Genomic DNA, 14,633 nt, shown 5'->3' with positions numbered 1-14,633 from the left:
TTAGTGCAGTAAATTAACCGCAATCTACCGGGCGGGGGCCCAGAAGGTGCGGCACTTCCTGCTGGACAGGGAGGAATGAAACTTAGCCCTGTAATGGTCAATACAGTGATGGGCAAGCGCCCCCAGGATAAGGATGAATTTCCTTTCTGGCTTGCCGAGAAGTTTGACCAGCTGGAAGCATTATTTCCTAACACGACTCCTGGTGAAAAACACAGGATTCTGACAATTAGCATGCCTAAGGACTTGACCCCAGAAATTGGTGACTGTGAGTCATGAGGGAAGATCTTTGCGGCAGGTTATGCGAGGTGCTTTGGCACTTCGTCTATGACTGTCCTTCCGATGGTCATTAAGCGAGTTCAAGATGAGCACGGACCTGAGGCAGCGGTTGAATTGGGTATGCGCCTATGCAGCTCCATTGATGTAGTTTCCGATCTCATACTTGCGAATGTCAAGGGGGATGCGGTGAACTTTCAGGTGTCCAATGCATTGCAGGCACGTTCCCGATGCCGACAAACCCCGACAGTTAGCGAGGATTATTGTGGCGGCTTATAAAACCGTGGGCCGCAATAGCGTGGGTCTCAAGCCTTTTTCCACTAAGGAGAAAAAGCAACCCCAAGGACCGAAATCAGAAAATGACAATCAGCCCAAGTCCAAAAAACTAAATGGCCGAAAAAACAAAAACAGGGTAAACAACAGCAGAAACAGGAGTTTCGTCCTGCATCACCAGTGCCTGCGCCTACAGAACGTATTCATGACTTGCGCGATCGCGCGACGATAAAATCACCTGATCTTTTTCAGATTTCTGAACAACGCTCTCCTCGTTCTTTTCAGGACTCATCGGCCTCATCGACCGGTGGTGGAGGAGGCGCCTGAGGTCGGGGTGGCCAGCAAGGACGCGCCCAGCCACGCCCAAAAGACGGTAAAGGCAAGCAGGACGATTCAACACGGAAGAGACCCCAGTTTCAGAATAAGAAAGTTGCCGCTTTAACAGCGAGATATGCCACAGATAGTGAGAACGCAGCTTTGGAATCAGACATGGGCTCTGACCTTGCTGGACAGCGCGGCGGAGATTACCGTAGTGCGAGAGGCCCTGCGTCCGCTACTGAAGGAGACAGCGACTGATCGATATGTTGTTGTGGAGACGGCTGATACCAGAGTAGCTCCCCCTGATAGACTTTATGAAATAGTCCTTTTAATTGAAGGTGACATACAACGTACAATCAAAGGGGTGTTTTGGGAAAATCTTACGACTACATATGATATTTTGTTAGCAGAGGCTGACTGGTCCCCACCTTTAGTGCTCACAGCTCAGAGAGGGGAGGAGGTAATCCTCCCTAGTTTCGCGCACACGGTCTCGAAAGAGCATGTGCTGAATTTTGCAGAAGAGTGGGCTAAAGCTCTTGTGCCGGCTTTGTACCGTATACAATGTGGTTGGGATAAATTTTCCCCACACCACGAGATTCCTTTACGGTCTATGCCACAGCCTCAACCTCAATATCCCATCCGGCGTGGAGCTAAGGCTTTCGTCGCGGAAATCCTTGAACAATTGGAATATCAAGGTGTGATTGAAACTTGTTTGTCACCGATGAATAACCCTCTTTTTACTGTGACCAAGCCTGATGGTTCGTACCGTTTGGTATTGGATTACCGGCAATTGAACTCGCATTGCCGTACCTGTGCAGTCCAGAATATGCACGGCTCTGCTTTAGTTGATAGTCTTGTGCGGAAATGTTTTAAAACCACACTTGACATTTCTGTTTTTTTTGCCCACAATTTAGACGGACTGAGTTCCCAGTGGACTAGTTTTACCTGTGGCGGCAAATAGCGCCAGTATCGACGTTTACCTATGGGCTATAAGAATAGTTCAGGCGTGTTTGCTGCTCGTATTGTCTCTCTCTTGGAGAGGATAGACACGGATGTGTGTTCGTGTGTGGATGACATATATCAGACTGACGACGAACTTTGGGCGCATCTGTGTCGCGTTGACCACATAATTTGTAACTTTGTGGACTTCGGTTACAAGTTTAACTTTGCAAAGTCCCACATTGCGGAGTAAACAGTGTTGTTCCTGGGCTACGCTCAACAATGAAGGTCGAGGACTGGCTTCTCACTTCTTGGAGAAATGTTCAAGTTCAAGTTCAAGTTAAACATTTGTATAGCGCACTACTCACCCAGAGGGTCTCAAGGCCCTTGAGGGAAGGGGGTATTTTATTTGTCGAATATCCAAGTTTTTAGTTGTTTTCTGAAGGAGAGGTGGTTTTGTGTGAGGCGAAGGTGGGTGGGGAGAGAATTCCAGGATTTGGCCGCTAAGTAGGAGAAGGATCTTCCCCCCATGGTGGATTTATGGATGCGTGGGATTGCGGCGATGGCTTGATTGGACGATCGTAGTTGGCGGGTGGGGGTGTAAAAGGACAGGCGTGTGTTGAGGCATTCGGGTCCTAAGTCGTAGAGGGCTTTGTGTGCGCGGGTGAGGAGACGGAACGTTATTCTCTTATTGACGGGAAGCCAGTGGAGGTCTTTCAGGTGACTGGAAATGTGAGCTTGACGGGGGATGTCTAGTATGAGTCTGGCTGAGGCGTTTTGGATGCGTTGGAGTTTTTTCTGAAGTTTGGCTTAAAAAATTACAGTCCTTGCTGGGATTTTAGAATTTTGGGCGTACTTATATTCCCGAATATGCCCAGCGTATCAAGCCTTTGTATGCTCTGATACAACCTACTTTTACCAAATCTTGCTGGCTGCCGGAACATTCAGCTATTTTGCAATCTTTGCAAGCTGATCTTCTAGAATCTAAATTCTTACTGACCCGTGATAACCACACCAACCTGGTGATAAGAATCATCCCTGGGGTGGTGGGTTTCACGTACCTTACTTTTAGCGAAGGAGACACAGTACCTATTGCTAACAAGTCACACTTGTACACTTCGGCTGAAATGCGGTTTTCCTCTGTGGAAAAAGTTTTGACAGCAGTGCAAATGGCGATTCTCAAGGAACGTGCACTGTCGCAGGAAAAACGGATGTTGGTTGTAACCCCGTTTCCTGCATTAGAGGCAGTGACGAAAGCCAGTGTACCAAATTCAAAAGCTTTGCACCCTCGGTGGATTCAATGGGCAGCATCTTTGACGTCTCCGGATGTCACGTTTATTTTTGATGCCTCCTTACAGTCACATGAGTTTTTGCAGTATGAATTTGTTCATCCCGCACCTTTGGCTATGCGGCCTTTGGAGGACTTCCATTGCATCATATACACTGATGGTTCAGCGCAGGTTGCACATGGGTCTAAGCACGCATACGTTTCCGTTTGCGCTATTGTGGTGGGTGCCATGGTGAATGACAAGTTCAAGTCCAGGGTTGTGCACACGCAGACTCTAGGGGACTGCACCGCACAATTGGCAGAGGTACATACTCTGATGCTTGCATTGGAGTACGCTGATCCTGGTGTGTCAACTCTTATTGTGAGTGATTCCTACTACTGTGTCCAGTCTTACAATGATTGGATTCAGAATGATTTTCGTGATTCCAAGGGTAGCACAATAAAACATAAAATGATCTGGGTCCGAGTGGCTGAGCTTAAAGAGCAGTTGCCACTCGTTTTTGTGATTCATACTCTCGATCATCAGCGCGTGGGAGTCCACGCTGTTGTCAATTCGCTTGCCGATGAGGCAGCAAAATCAGCAGTATCGACATATTTGGTTGCAGCAGTTACACTATCCAAAAGTAAGATTGATGATGATTTCTTGGCAGCTGTTGCTGCAACTGAGAAGGGAGATAAATATCCAAAAGGATTCCCTTCAAAGTATTCATACCACTTAAGTCCTGATAAAGTTCCTTATGTGAAAATTCCTGACGTTGGTGAGAGATTGCTTCCCAACGCGGACCGCAGGCCTACTCTGATTACCACAGCCCATGAAGGTGTTGCGTCTGCGCATGCGGGCGCTTCGGCTACTGTAGCTCAGTTACAACAACGTTTCTGGTGGCGGGGACTGTACAAACAGACGTGTGATTATGTCCTTCAATGTGACATATGCCAGCAGATTAAGCCTTCAACTGTTGCGCGTCCGCCTCAGACTCAGTTGTACATTTCTAATAAACCCCTTGGGTGTGTTTATTTAGATCACTGCGGTCCCTTTTCTTCTGATATTGCGTATAAGTACATCTTAGTAGCAGTTGATTCATGGACACGCTTTGTGTGGGTCTGGCCGCACCGCAGAGCTGATTCACGGACTGTCATAAGAGACTTGCGTATCTTTGTAGGGATTTTTGCCTGTGGTACCTTCCATTCGGATCAGGGTCCGGCTTTCGCCTCTAAGGCGTATAAGGATGCCATGACTTTGGGGGTACAAGTCAAGTTTTCGTCTCCATACAGACCTGAGGGTAATAGTGTTGTGGAACGAATGAACCGAGAATTAAAGCAGTCTTTGATGCCCGAGTTATAGGTACTGGCAGGAACTGGCTGGCTCATCTCAATGGTGTACAGCGTACTCTTAATAATCTCCCTAGAAGGTCTCTGGGTGCGCGGACCCCATACAAAATGCTCTTTGGTATCAAGATGTATGTACCGGACCTTGACGGTCTAGACTCGGTGGCTCAGGCGTAGATGAACATTGCAATGTTTTACAGGATCTACAAAAGACAAGAGACAGTCTTGCAAAGGAACATTTGCCCTCCACCTCGGATGATGCGTTGCAGATCCCAGTAGTTGGCTGGCTACCCCAAGTTGGAGAATTAGTTTGTGAGAAGATCGATAACAAGAAAGAATTTGGTCCCTCTTATCCAGCTCCGGTTCCAGTGCTTGGTGTGAAGGGCACAAGAAGAGTCAATTTACCACCACTTCCAGGTCGTAAGGAGAACAGGTACATCTCCATTGACAATGTCAAAATACACAGAGTGTCCGATTCTTCTTAGTATGACACCGGCAGTCTTGTGTTCTTCGATCTTGAAAAATTCTGTTTTGGCCCCGGTTTCCAATCCTGCGCCTGATGTTGCTCTCGAGTTGCCTGTAATTTCCAATCCTTTATTGAGTGTACTGCCTGGTACTCAACATGATGAAACTGACTATACTTATCCTACTGACTTATCGATGCCTGATTTGCAAACTCGCTTGGCTACAGATTACAGATTTTCATTTGGCACTGTATCACACACTTCTAATAAGCCCTCGAAAATTTCTGATTTGGTAAGACTGTTTAAAAATTTTTTTTTGATTCTCCCTTGGACTTATGTTTGGATGGTGCTTTTTTCGATTTACCTTTTTATGACAATTGGTTTTGTGTTTTATCTTTTCCGTCTGGTCAATGGACACTATGTCTAGGAGAGAACTGACATTCGACATGTCAATGGAACTTTGGATCCCCATTCCTCATCGCACAGAGTGCAAACTTAGTTTTTGTTAACATCACATCTTGGCCTGTCCTAGATGGGATTGTGTGGGATGCGGTTCGATTTCAAATTCATGGGCCCACTGAGGTTATAAATGTCCCCAATGTGCTTAGAGTGTCAATGGGGGAGGTGGTTAAACAAAATATACGTTCTGATGATTGGGATGTTCAGGCCGTTGAATCATTGTTCTCTGATTTGAAATATTATGCTGCCTTTGATGCTGAAGATTTGTACTTGGAGTCTGCAAATTAGGGTGATTTGTATTGTTATCAAAATTTGGCAATCACTACCTGCATAAAGCTAATACCAGGAGACTCACTGTAAATTACACCCAGGGGGAACACTGTCCAGCCCCTAAACAAGGCAATTATGCTTTTTGAAAAGGTTCACTTACTTTACAGATTTTAATCAGTCTAATCCTAAAGCCTTTTATTTTAAAATGGCTGAAAAGTCAATTTCCAAAGTTAGACTTACCGATACTAAATGACTGTATTCGAAGTCCTTTCTAGACCAGTTGGCTGTTGGGGGCTACAAGTTGTAGAAGGATACAATTGACCTTAAATCAGTTTGGGGTTCTAAAAGTTGGCAAGTGCAAGGCACAGAGGCTTTGCACCGAGCATGCCTCATCCCGAACCATATGTTGTTTTTGAATTCCACTATTTCACAAACAACATGCTTTGGATTGGCTACTCCTAAAAGATTGAATGCTCCTTCCTTTCCTGACTTAGAGGAATATTCCGGTTGGGGTAATTTTACTAAATATTCCAATAGAGAGTTACAAACTCTGTTAATGAATTCCTTCTTTAACATATCCAGTTTGGATCCTGAAGGCTGGTTGCTCTGGCACAGAAGTGCTGAATCATGCCAGCATCGTTTTCTGGGTTTAGCTCCCGGCTATACACAGGTCAGGGTAGATCCCTGTTTTTAAAGTGGCCATTCTGTTACTACCTACTCTGTGGGAAAATTGTGTCAGAACTGGCTCAGACATTCTACCTTGGCGTCAGTTAATCTGCATTTATCTCAACTGACTGATGATGTTGATCTGAATGATTTTATTAAAGGCCCAGCTAAAGGTAGACCAAAAAGATGGATATATGCTGTTTATAATGAAATTTGGAAAGCTTCCCAGATTGAGGCGGCTACCCGCCTTAGGGCTATTGATCAAGCTAATTTAGAAAAAGTGCTAGCAGTTGTAGACAACAGCATTAACACACTCTCTTCTCGCATTTACACGTTAGATAATATTGTGTCATCAGTTGTAGATATTGTGCAAGATGAGGTATCTACCCTGTACCATGGTCAAAATCAATTACTTTCCATTATGCAGTTTGCATGGACCTTGCAGACACTTAAAGCCTCTAAGGTGCCATGCCACGTCTGCCTTGTTTGCCCACTTTAATTTGACTGACAAGCAACGCTTACTATCAATGAAGGATGCTTCTTTTTCCATGTTGCACATTGAGAAGTTAGAACCTTTACCATTTTCTGTGGCTGAAGCAAAGGCTGCTACTTGGCTTATTCATGGTTTGATTACTCTTCCTTTTCCTTTATTTGCATTTATGAATTGTGTAAAGTACTTTGACATTGGCAGATATGAGCCTCTAGGAAGTTCTTATCTCCATGAAGCCTGGTCGCTTTCTTTTACATACAGATGTCTTAGGGAAGGAAGACAAGTTTATTTAAATGGTGAGGAATGCACTGAAGCAGCAGATAATTCCTTAATGTGTCGACATATCCAAATACATGGCTCTTGCAACCAAGACGACCCTAATTTAGCCTGTGTTTTGAAAGGTACACCCGTGCCTGCAATAGTTCCCACATTCACATTGCTGGCTAACAGGAGTTCTTTACTTTTAAACAATGAGGATTGCTGTGGGTTTATTAAAGAGATTGCTTATGTTGTTACAGTCAGTGAACGTGTAATTTGTTGCAAGAAAGTAATGTATCCTCCCCCACATGGGAAACTTGATGTTTCCATCTGGCCTAGGATTCCGACCTTGAAGGCGGAGTTCAATAAAAAGAGTCGCATAAGAGCTCTATTGTCCCAGAAAGAAGTTGCCCTCACATCTGCGCGTGAAACATTTGTCCTTCACGTGGCTAACACCCGCACAGAAGTACATGCCTTGTTAAACACTGATCTGCCCTTGCACTTCGGTGAATTAATTCATACAATCTTCAATGTGTCCTCCACTTCGGGGCTGGCTCACTTTTTTAAAGTTGTAAGCAGTGACTTATTGACTTCCGTCCAAAATATTTTCGGACTCATTCCAGCTTTCTTCCATTCTATTTTCTCCAGCCTGTTTGGTGGATTTCCCTTGCTACTGGCTCTTGCAGCTGGCGTACTATTGCTGTTCTGTCTATTTCAAAATGGATGCACATCCTGTGTTGCAAGACGGGCTGTCTCGGCTAGGGCTTCTTCGCGCCCGGATGCTTGAGTACTATGGTGCGCTGCCGCTTGCCACACTGAGTGCAGCATATGGATTATCGTTTCGATTTTCCTACTTTACATGCATTCAGCCTGTTTTCCATTGCCTGAGTGGCGATTTTGAATGGGCCCTGGATTTGTGTCTCTGCAATACGGTATCTCCCGAAGTGGATTATAATTAAGGCTCCCGGTTTTATGCTATTTAGTTTTTGACCATTTCCGTCTGTATTTATCCATATTTATTTTTGGGGCATTTTTTCTGTATTTATCCACATTTATTTTTGCCACACGCAAAAGACGCCACTACAGCTAGTATTTTTCCTCATTTATTTAAATTGACAATGCACGCCAGCGTCGGGTTGTTATTGGTCAACACAATACATTCATCTGAAAACTTTGCCATTGTAGTACAAGCACATGTGCATTTCAAGAGACTTTGCAGACATTGAGGCTCTTTCTGGTTTGTTAATGAAATGAAGATCACTGAAAACCCGTTCAATATTTGCTGATGACACTAGAATGGCCAAGAGATTCAAAACTGTTGTTACTTGCACAATTGTCACTTTTTCCTCATGTAACGTAACGTTTGCTCTTGTAATGTTACTGTTCCTATTGTGAAGCGCTCTGACACCCTCGGGTAAAGTCTGCGCAATATAAAAATGCATAAATAAATAAATGCCTTGACAGGGGGCCTAAACGCAACGGTCTGGCCCTGATGACAGCAAGGCACCTGGCATGTGCATAGCGTTCCCATGGGACAGAACTGCAGGCTGCAATTACCATCTCCTGAAATGGGAATTGTAGCCTGCAGTTCTGTTTCTAGAGAGGCCTAAGCCTGAGGTAGTACTTCCTCTCCCTGAGCCCACGCTGCCAGTCAACTGCCTGCATTTAATGGCTTTGGAGAAATGTTTACCATATACACTTGTACCCAACCAAAATGGGCTCTCTGCAAGATGACTAGAGCTGTAGATATGCCAGTTGATGCAATGGGATAATTTAATGCGGGTCAGGAAGTCTCTCTTTGGCACGTGTTCAGGGCTATATTCTCTGCTGTGAAACGTGCTTACATAAGTAATATGGATACTGTGGCTATTCGTTGTGACATACACTTCATTACGTTGTGGCAGTACATACGCACATTAAAAGAAATTAGAATAAAATTGTAAAGCACATTTCTCGGGGAATGGATGCAGATGAAGCATAAGGTCACAAAGGGGGATCAGTTCCAGCTTCCGGCGATTAATGGAGCAATGAGGCATTAATTGAAGAAACTTGAAAAAAAGAAAGCTAAAGTGTGTCATTTGCCTACGATCTGTGAGGTGGATGGCAACAGATCTTCTTATAACAGGCTGATACATCAAGTGGTCCAAGTGTTTAATTAAAATGTGAATCTGAGCTCTAAGTTAAGAATTAAATCAGTGTCCGTAGACCGTAGGACTGCCCTCTGCGCACTCTGAAATGGCCATATTATCTGAGGTCGTCACGGCTCATGGGCATGACCTGAGAGGAGCAGTAATCACCTCCGATGAAGTACAAGAACTCCACTAAACATGTTACAGATGTGTATGAGCTTGAATCCATGTAACTTGGTGTTTTGTTTGCAGTGGACTTGTTTGTGCTCGATATCGCGTCTGTGCAGGCTTGGTTTCCAAGCGCTGTTAATATATCTCGCAAACGTGTTTTTGAAAAGCATTTCTGGAATCGATTGGTGTGCTTTCGCCTTGCAGCCGTAGAGAATTAATTGGCAAATCTGCAATAGAATTGTAATGGGATGCTCAACTCAGGAAGGCAACAAGTTTGGGAAGGTTCATTCCACAATCGCAATGAAAGCATATGTCGATGGCGACCTTTAACGGGATGCCCTTACAAAGAGAAGAGTGAACCGAAAGAATAGCTCTGTAGGGGATGCGAACAGCTGGTGCTGCGTGGGTGGGGGCGGGAGGGCAGGAGCCCGAGGCTGCAAAGGGGAAGAGAGAGGCAGGAGCGACTTTTAATGGAAGGAGCTGGAGCTGGCGCAGGCTAATGGCGGCGGAGTTCTGGATCTCTGGAAGGAGCTGGCACAGGGTAACAGCGGCGGAGTCCTGGATCCCTGGAGGCGTCTTCTAACGTGGTGGTCCGTAGTGCAGGAAATAGGGAAAACAGGCAGGTGAGCCCCCAAAATATAGGACAGATGTTACCAAGTGGGGCTGGAGGTATTAGCACGTCCACACTGTGATGCTTGTAAACAACCGGGATTGGCTCAGTTGAAGACCCTGAGCCAATAGGTCAACAGAACGTCACTGGAAGGAATCCACGTCACTGGAAAGAATCCCCAGAATCTGAGCAAGGCACGGCAACTCTGAACAAAGGCAGCAGCGCCAAATGTACTCATTTACTCGTATTTTTCCGCTTTTACATATAAATATAGACAAAGGAAAAAAACTTTTCCGTCTATATTTATATGTAAAAATCCGTAAATACGGAAAACCGGGAGTCCTAATTATAATCAGTTTATGAGTCCCTTAGTTGCTCATGAATTGCTTTGTTCTGATGGAGGGATTATGGCCTTTGCAGCGATGCATGTTGTTCTGGGCCGTTGGAATGTGTTCGCAGCGGCGCAAGATTTCTTGGCTCGCAGTTTCCTCGAGAACCCACCGAGTTGTCCTCTGATGGTGGAAGAGGCTCCGGTAATCGAAGAGCATGTATGTTCTTTCCCTTTGTTAAATTGGATGGCTGATCTGTTTTCATATGATAACAGTGACTTCCTGTTGGAGGCTGTTGCTGCTTATTTTGCCTATTCATTATTAGGATGAACTGGGTTTGCAGTTTCAAGTTTTTGACCTGAACATCTCGTTTGATTAAACAAAAAAAATTGAACCCTCTAAAGGATTTTTTCATTTTTTCAAAAAAGATTGCCTATTGACTTTATCAATGTCCAATGCTGAGTTTCTTCAGGAATATTGCATTTTTTTTCTCTCCTTCGATTTTTTAAGTGCCAAATTGGAGACTTGTGTTTGAACTATCGAACTTGAACTCTGCGTTCCTAAATTGCCCCTTTATACTTGTCCTATCAGTGCTTGGATCGAAGGGAAGGTGTCTTGTGTAGGGGTTTCGCCTTTGCACTGTGTTAAGTTGGCATGTGTTAGTTAGAGTTTTAAACGCCATTTTTCCGTTTCTACTGCCTCTGCACACAAAACATTTTGTTATTAATGCTTTTCGCCTAGTTAGGTATTTTGCTTTACACGAGAATAACATGTTTGCTTATAATATCAGTCTTGCTTGGTAAGCTATGTCTGTACAGTGGGTGCCGAGGCCTTCAAGGTTATCTCAACACAGCGCTTATTATTTGGATTGATCAGTGCACAGAGTAGACATAATATGGATGCAGCTGTGACCATCTTTGGTTTTAGGCGCAAATGATATTGCACTGCGGAAGGCAGGAGACACACACTTGATGAATATCCGTATGCAGAGTGTTGGTGTAGGAGATTATGTGATCCATTTCCACTGAACCTAAAGGTATGGGCCCGCCCTTCTAAACCCAAAGAGACCTTCTGTAGATATAATATAATATACTAGCTAGGGAGGGTAAACTAAGGTTCTATTTAGACCTGTTTCCTTTAGCATTTTTAACATGCTTTCTCCCTTTGTATTTTATGGAATAGTAACTATGTTGTTAACCTTGATCTTAATAATATGTTTGCTTGTATTAGCGAAGATACTGCCTTTGAGAACACAGCATTAGAAATAAACATTTCAAACTCGCAAGTGTCCTCATTGACTCCTCGTTCTGGATTGATATGCTAGGATAACGAAAGAGTGTTCATGTGTTCCACGTTACCTGAGGTGTTCTAAGTCCATGTTCTGGGTTGTCTAAATCATTGGGGTTATGTTAGTACCAATGAGACACTGATTGCTAGTCTGGTAGAGGATTTTGGATACTAAGGTGAGTTTTGGCACACCCTAATTCACGGAGGTTCTAAGTCTCTATGTACAGTTCTGTATAGGCGCAGAATCCCTGCGACAGGCAGAGATCACAATGAAACACAAGTAGAATACACCAACCAGGAATGTCCTGGTTAAAGACATTACCTGCTGATTTTGGGTTTTTGTGTAACCAATCCACTGTAGGAGTACACTACTAAAGCACCCCAGGACCTTACTAGAGGCACTTAGAGACTTGAAGGATGTTAGGCAAAAGCAAAACATCAGGGTCCAGTCCCAGTCCTGTGGCCACTGGTCAGCTCGGCAGTTGTAGGAAAAGGACTCATGTAGCTTTTTGTGTCCTTTTAGCTTAAATAGGATGTCAACCCTATGATTCTTGGAGTCCATTTCTTGGTCCTGGGTACAAGAAAGAACAGGTCTACTCTTTTCAAGGCTCATCTCAGGTCATAGATAGCAGGTTCAGTCCTCTTCTAATCTTCCTCAGGTTCAGGTGTTGTGAAAAGGGGTGCCTGGTGGTGCAACGTTTATGCCAGGCATGAGCAAGTAGCTGGGAATGACTCCTGGACACGCCCTAAACAATGGGCTAAAAGTTCCCGGTGCTAACCCTACCCACGTTGAACATTTTCAAGATGGTTTAACTCAGTTTTTGAGGAGTTTTCTGAATTGTAGGGAATTGGATTCAAGTGTAGGAGAGGCCTGAGTATCTAACACACCATCTGTTATCTTACAGAAGATGCAATCTTTTGTATCAATTTCAGTTCATAGTTCTAATACTATTATTAGTTCAGCTGCTACTTCCTATATGTGAATGCATACTCCAGGCAACTGAGCGATAGGAAGAGTAAAATATGCAGTTATGCAATCTGTTTGTTAATATAAACTAATTTTATTTTAAAAAATGAAGTAGGCCTTCTTTCTGCCTCTAGCAATATCAGTGGCAGATTAGCTTTTCCAAAATGCCATGTCTCTCCCATACACTCAGCACAGACTTTTTTCTACTATAAATGTGTAAGGGCAGCATTGTAATATGATATAACTCAAACCCTTGGTGAGATCAGAACTGCGTTGGTCAATATCCACAACACCAACATTAGCTCTGTGATACGTCCCAGCTAATATTTAAGTCTCTGTCTGTAGCCTCTAAGGGTCTGTAGCCTCTATGGGTCCCGGAATATCGTGCTACTCGTGGAAAAAGCACTTCAACGCCTCGTCAGCGATATATAAATGCAATTACAATACAATAACACACCATTCATTTGGGACTATTTCATACTATCTAGGGGATAAGCATATATTGCATACTTTTAGGTACATCAACATGTTCCATCAAAAGCATAGTCCACGTCCACACTTACCGTGTTATGTTTGCACACATGGAGGTTTCTGTCAGTGACAAAGAAGTACACAGTTACAAAACAGTTAAAAATTGTACTTAAGCATTTATTTCAGATTATTTTGTAGGTATCATAGTTATTTTCTAGAGCACTAAACACCTCACCTCTCTAGTGAATGTTGTATGTTAGAATGAGTGTATATTGAGTTACTCAAACACCACAGATACAGTTTAAATAGTAGGTCCCCTTCTATGATATTGAACATTTGGGTTGGTTAAGCTTTGATACCATTTATTATCCATGCAGGCTGTTTGGGTGATCTTGGAGCATTTCCATACACCCTGGTGAGGTTTTGCAGCCTTACTGCAGAAGAGTTCTCACTCCAACCCCACCCCAACACCCCCCTCCACCAACTGCAGTCCAGTCACTCTCCTAGTTGCTCAAAGATCCCTCCAAGTCTCATCCCAGCATCCTCTCCCTTCATGATAAACCTTCAACCTGATGTAGTATCTCCCTTCGCCACAGCTCCCTACTCCTTGTAGAGTTGCCTTCATATACAATGATGATGGGTTTTGCACTTATAAGTCACAAACGTACATACATATAGACATGCTATTTCATGTTGAATGTGTACTAAGTCATCTGAACCATGGATCGGCATTCCTCTCGGTGTTCTATCAAAATGTTGAGTTTTAATATTGACCCGTACTTACATCGACTCCACAGTATCGACTACCACTATATTGTCGTGGTAAGTAGATCTGGAGTTAAGAATAGTTCATCTGTACTCCCCTATGTATGCTTACATTGACAGTCTGTCTGTAGTTGGTATTTTTGAGTTGATATATGTGCCAGTGTACAGTGTTCAATAGTTTGCCATACAACCTTCCCATCTTTGTACTGTTTGTTACAAATCAACCATATTCATGCACTTCTGTTCCTTCCCACTTCCTTCTAGGCCTTCCCTAGATTGAGTTGAAAGAAATATTTCCTACCAGAACAATCCCCTCAACTAATTTTTCCAACTCTAAGAGTCAAGCAAGTGCTAAAGTATTAACGTATAAAAAGCAACATTTTGGAATTACGAACAGGTATAAATACAGAAAAAGCAAAGAGTTGATAAAAGGGAATAGATAAAACTATTAGTGGCATGCATTCAAAACCTGGAAAATTCAAGAAGTTGCTACAAGATAGCCAGAGATCTTGAAAAGAATGAGGACAGCTTTCAGCGAAAGCCCTGGCACGTATTATTATTATTATGGTAACTTGTATGGCGCACAGCTACCTCCGACGGAAGTGTCCCGGCGCCGTTCCTGGTCATATAAACAACAGAGAGTAAAACCAAAGACCGGCAGCAAGAGATTAGTTCAGTCGAAATAGCCAGGTCTTCAGTGCCCTTCTAAAGGCCGGTTCCTGTACCGTTTTCCTAAGTTACTCTGGCATTGAGTTCCAGGCCATGGGGGCACGTACTGAGAAGGCGCGACCACCCATCCTTGTCTTATTCAATCTAGGTATCTTGAGTAAATTTTGACTGTTAGATCTTAAAGTCCTAGTCTGTGAATACCTCTGGATCC

General features: G+C 43.7%; 1 protein-coding gene across 1 annotated transcript in view; it reads right to left on the bottom strand.

The window, feature by feature from the left end:
* LOC147684693 (uncharacterized) overlaps window positions 1–14,633 on the bottom strand; it is a 207,340-nt gene that overhangs the window by 118,298 nt on the left and 74,409 nt on the right. The window contains exon 5 of the mRNA XM_086940529.1: window positions 13,081–13,108. Coding sequence (XP_086796655.1) covers window positions 13,081–13,108 — 28 coding nt within the window. The remainder of the gene's footprint in view (window positions 1–13,080; window positions 13,109–14,633) is intronic.

The sequence above is a fragment of the Lissotriton vulgaris genome, chromosome 10 (genome assembly GCF_964263255.1).
Source record: "Lissotriton vulgaris chromosome 10, aLisVul1.2, whole genome shotgun sequence".
In the NCBI taxonomy this organism is placed as follows: domain Eukaryota; kingdom Metazoa; phylum Chordata; class Amphibia; order Caudata; family Salamandridae; genus Lissotriton; species Lissotriton vulgaris.
This window is presented reverse-complemented; position numbering and strand designations above follow the sequence as displayed.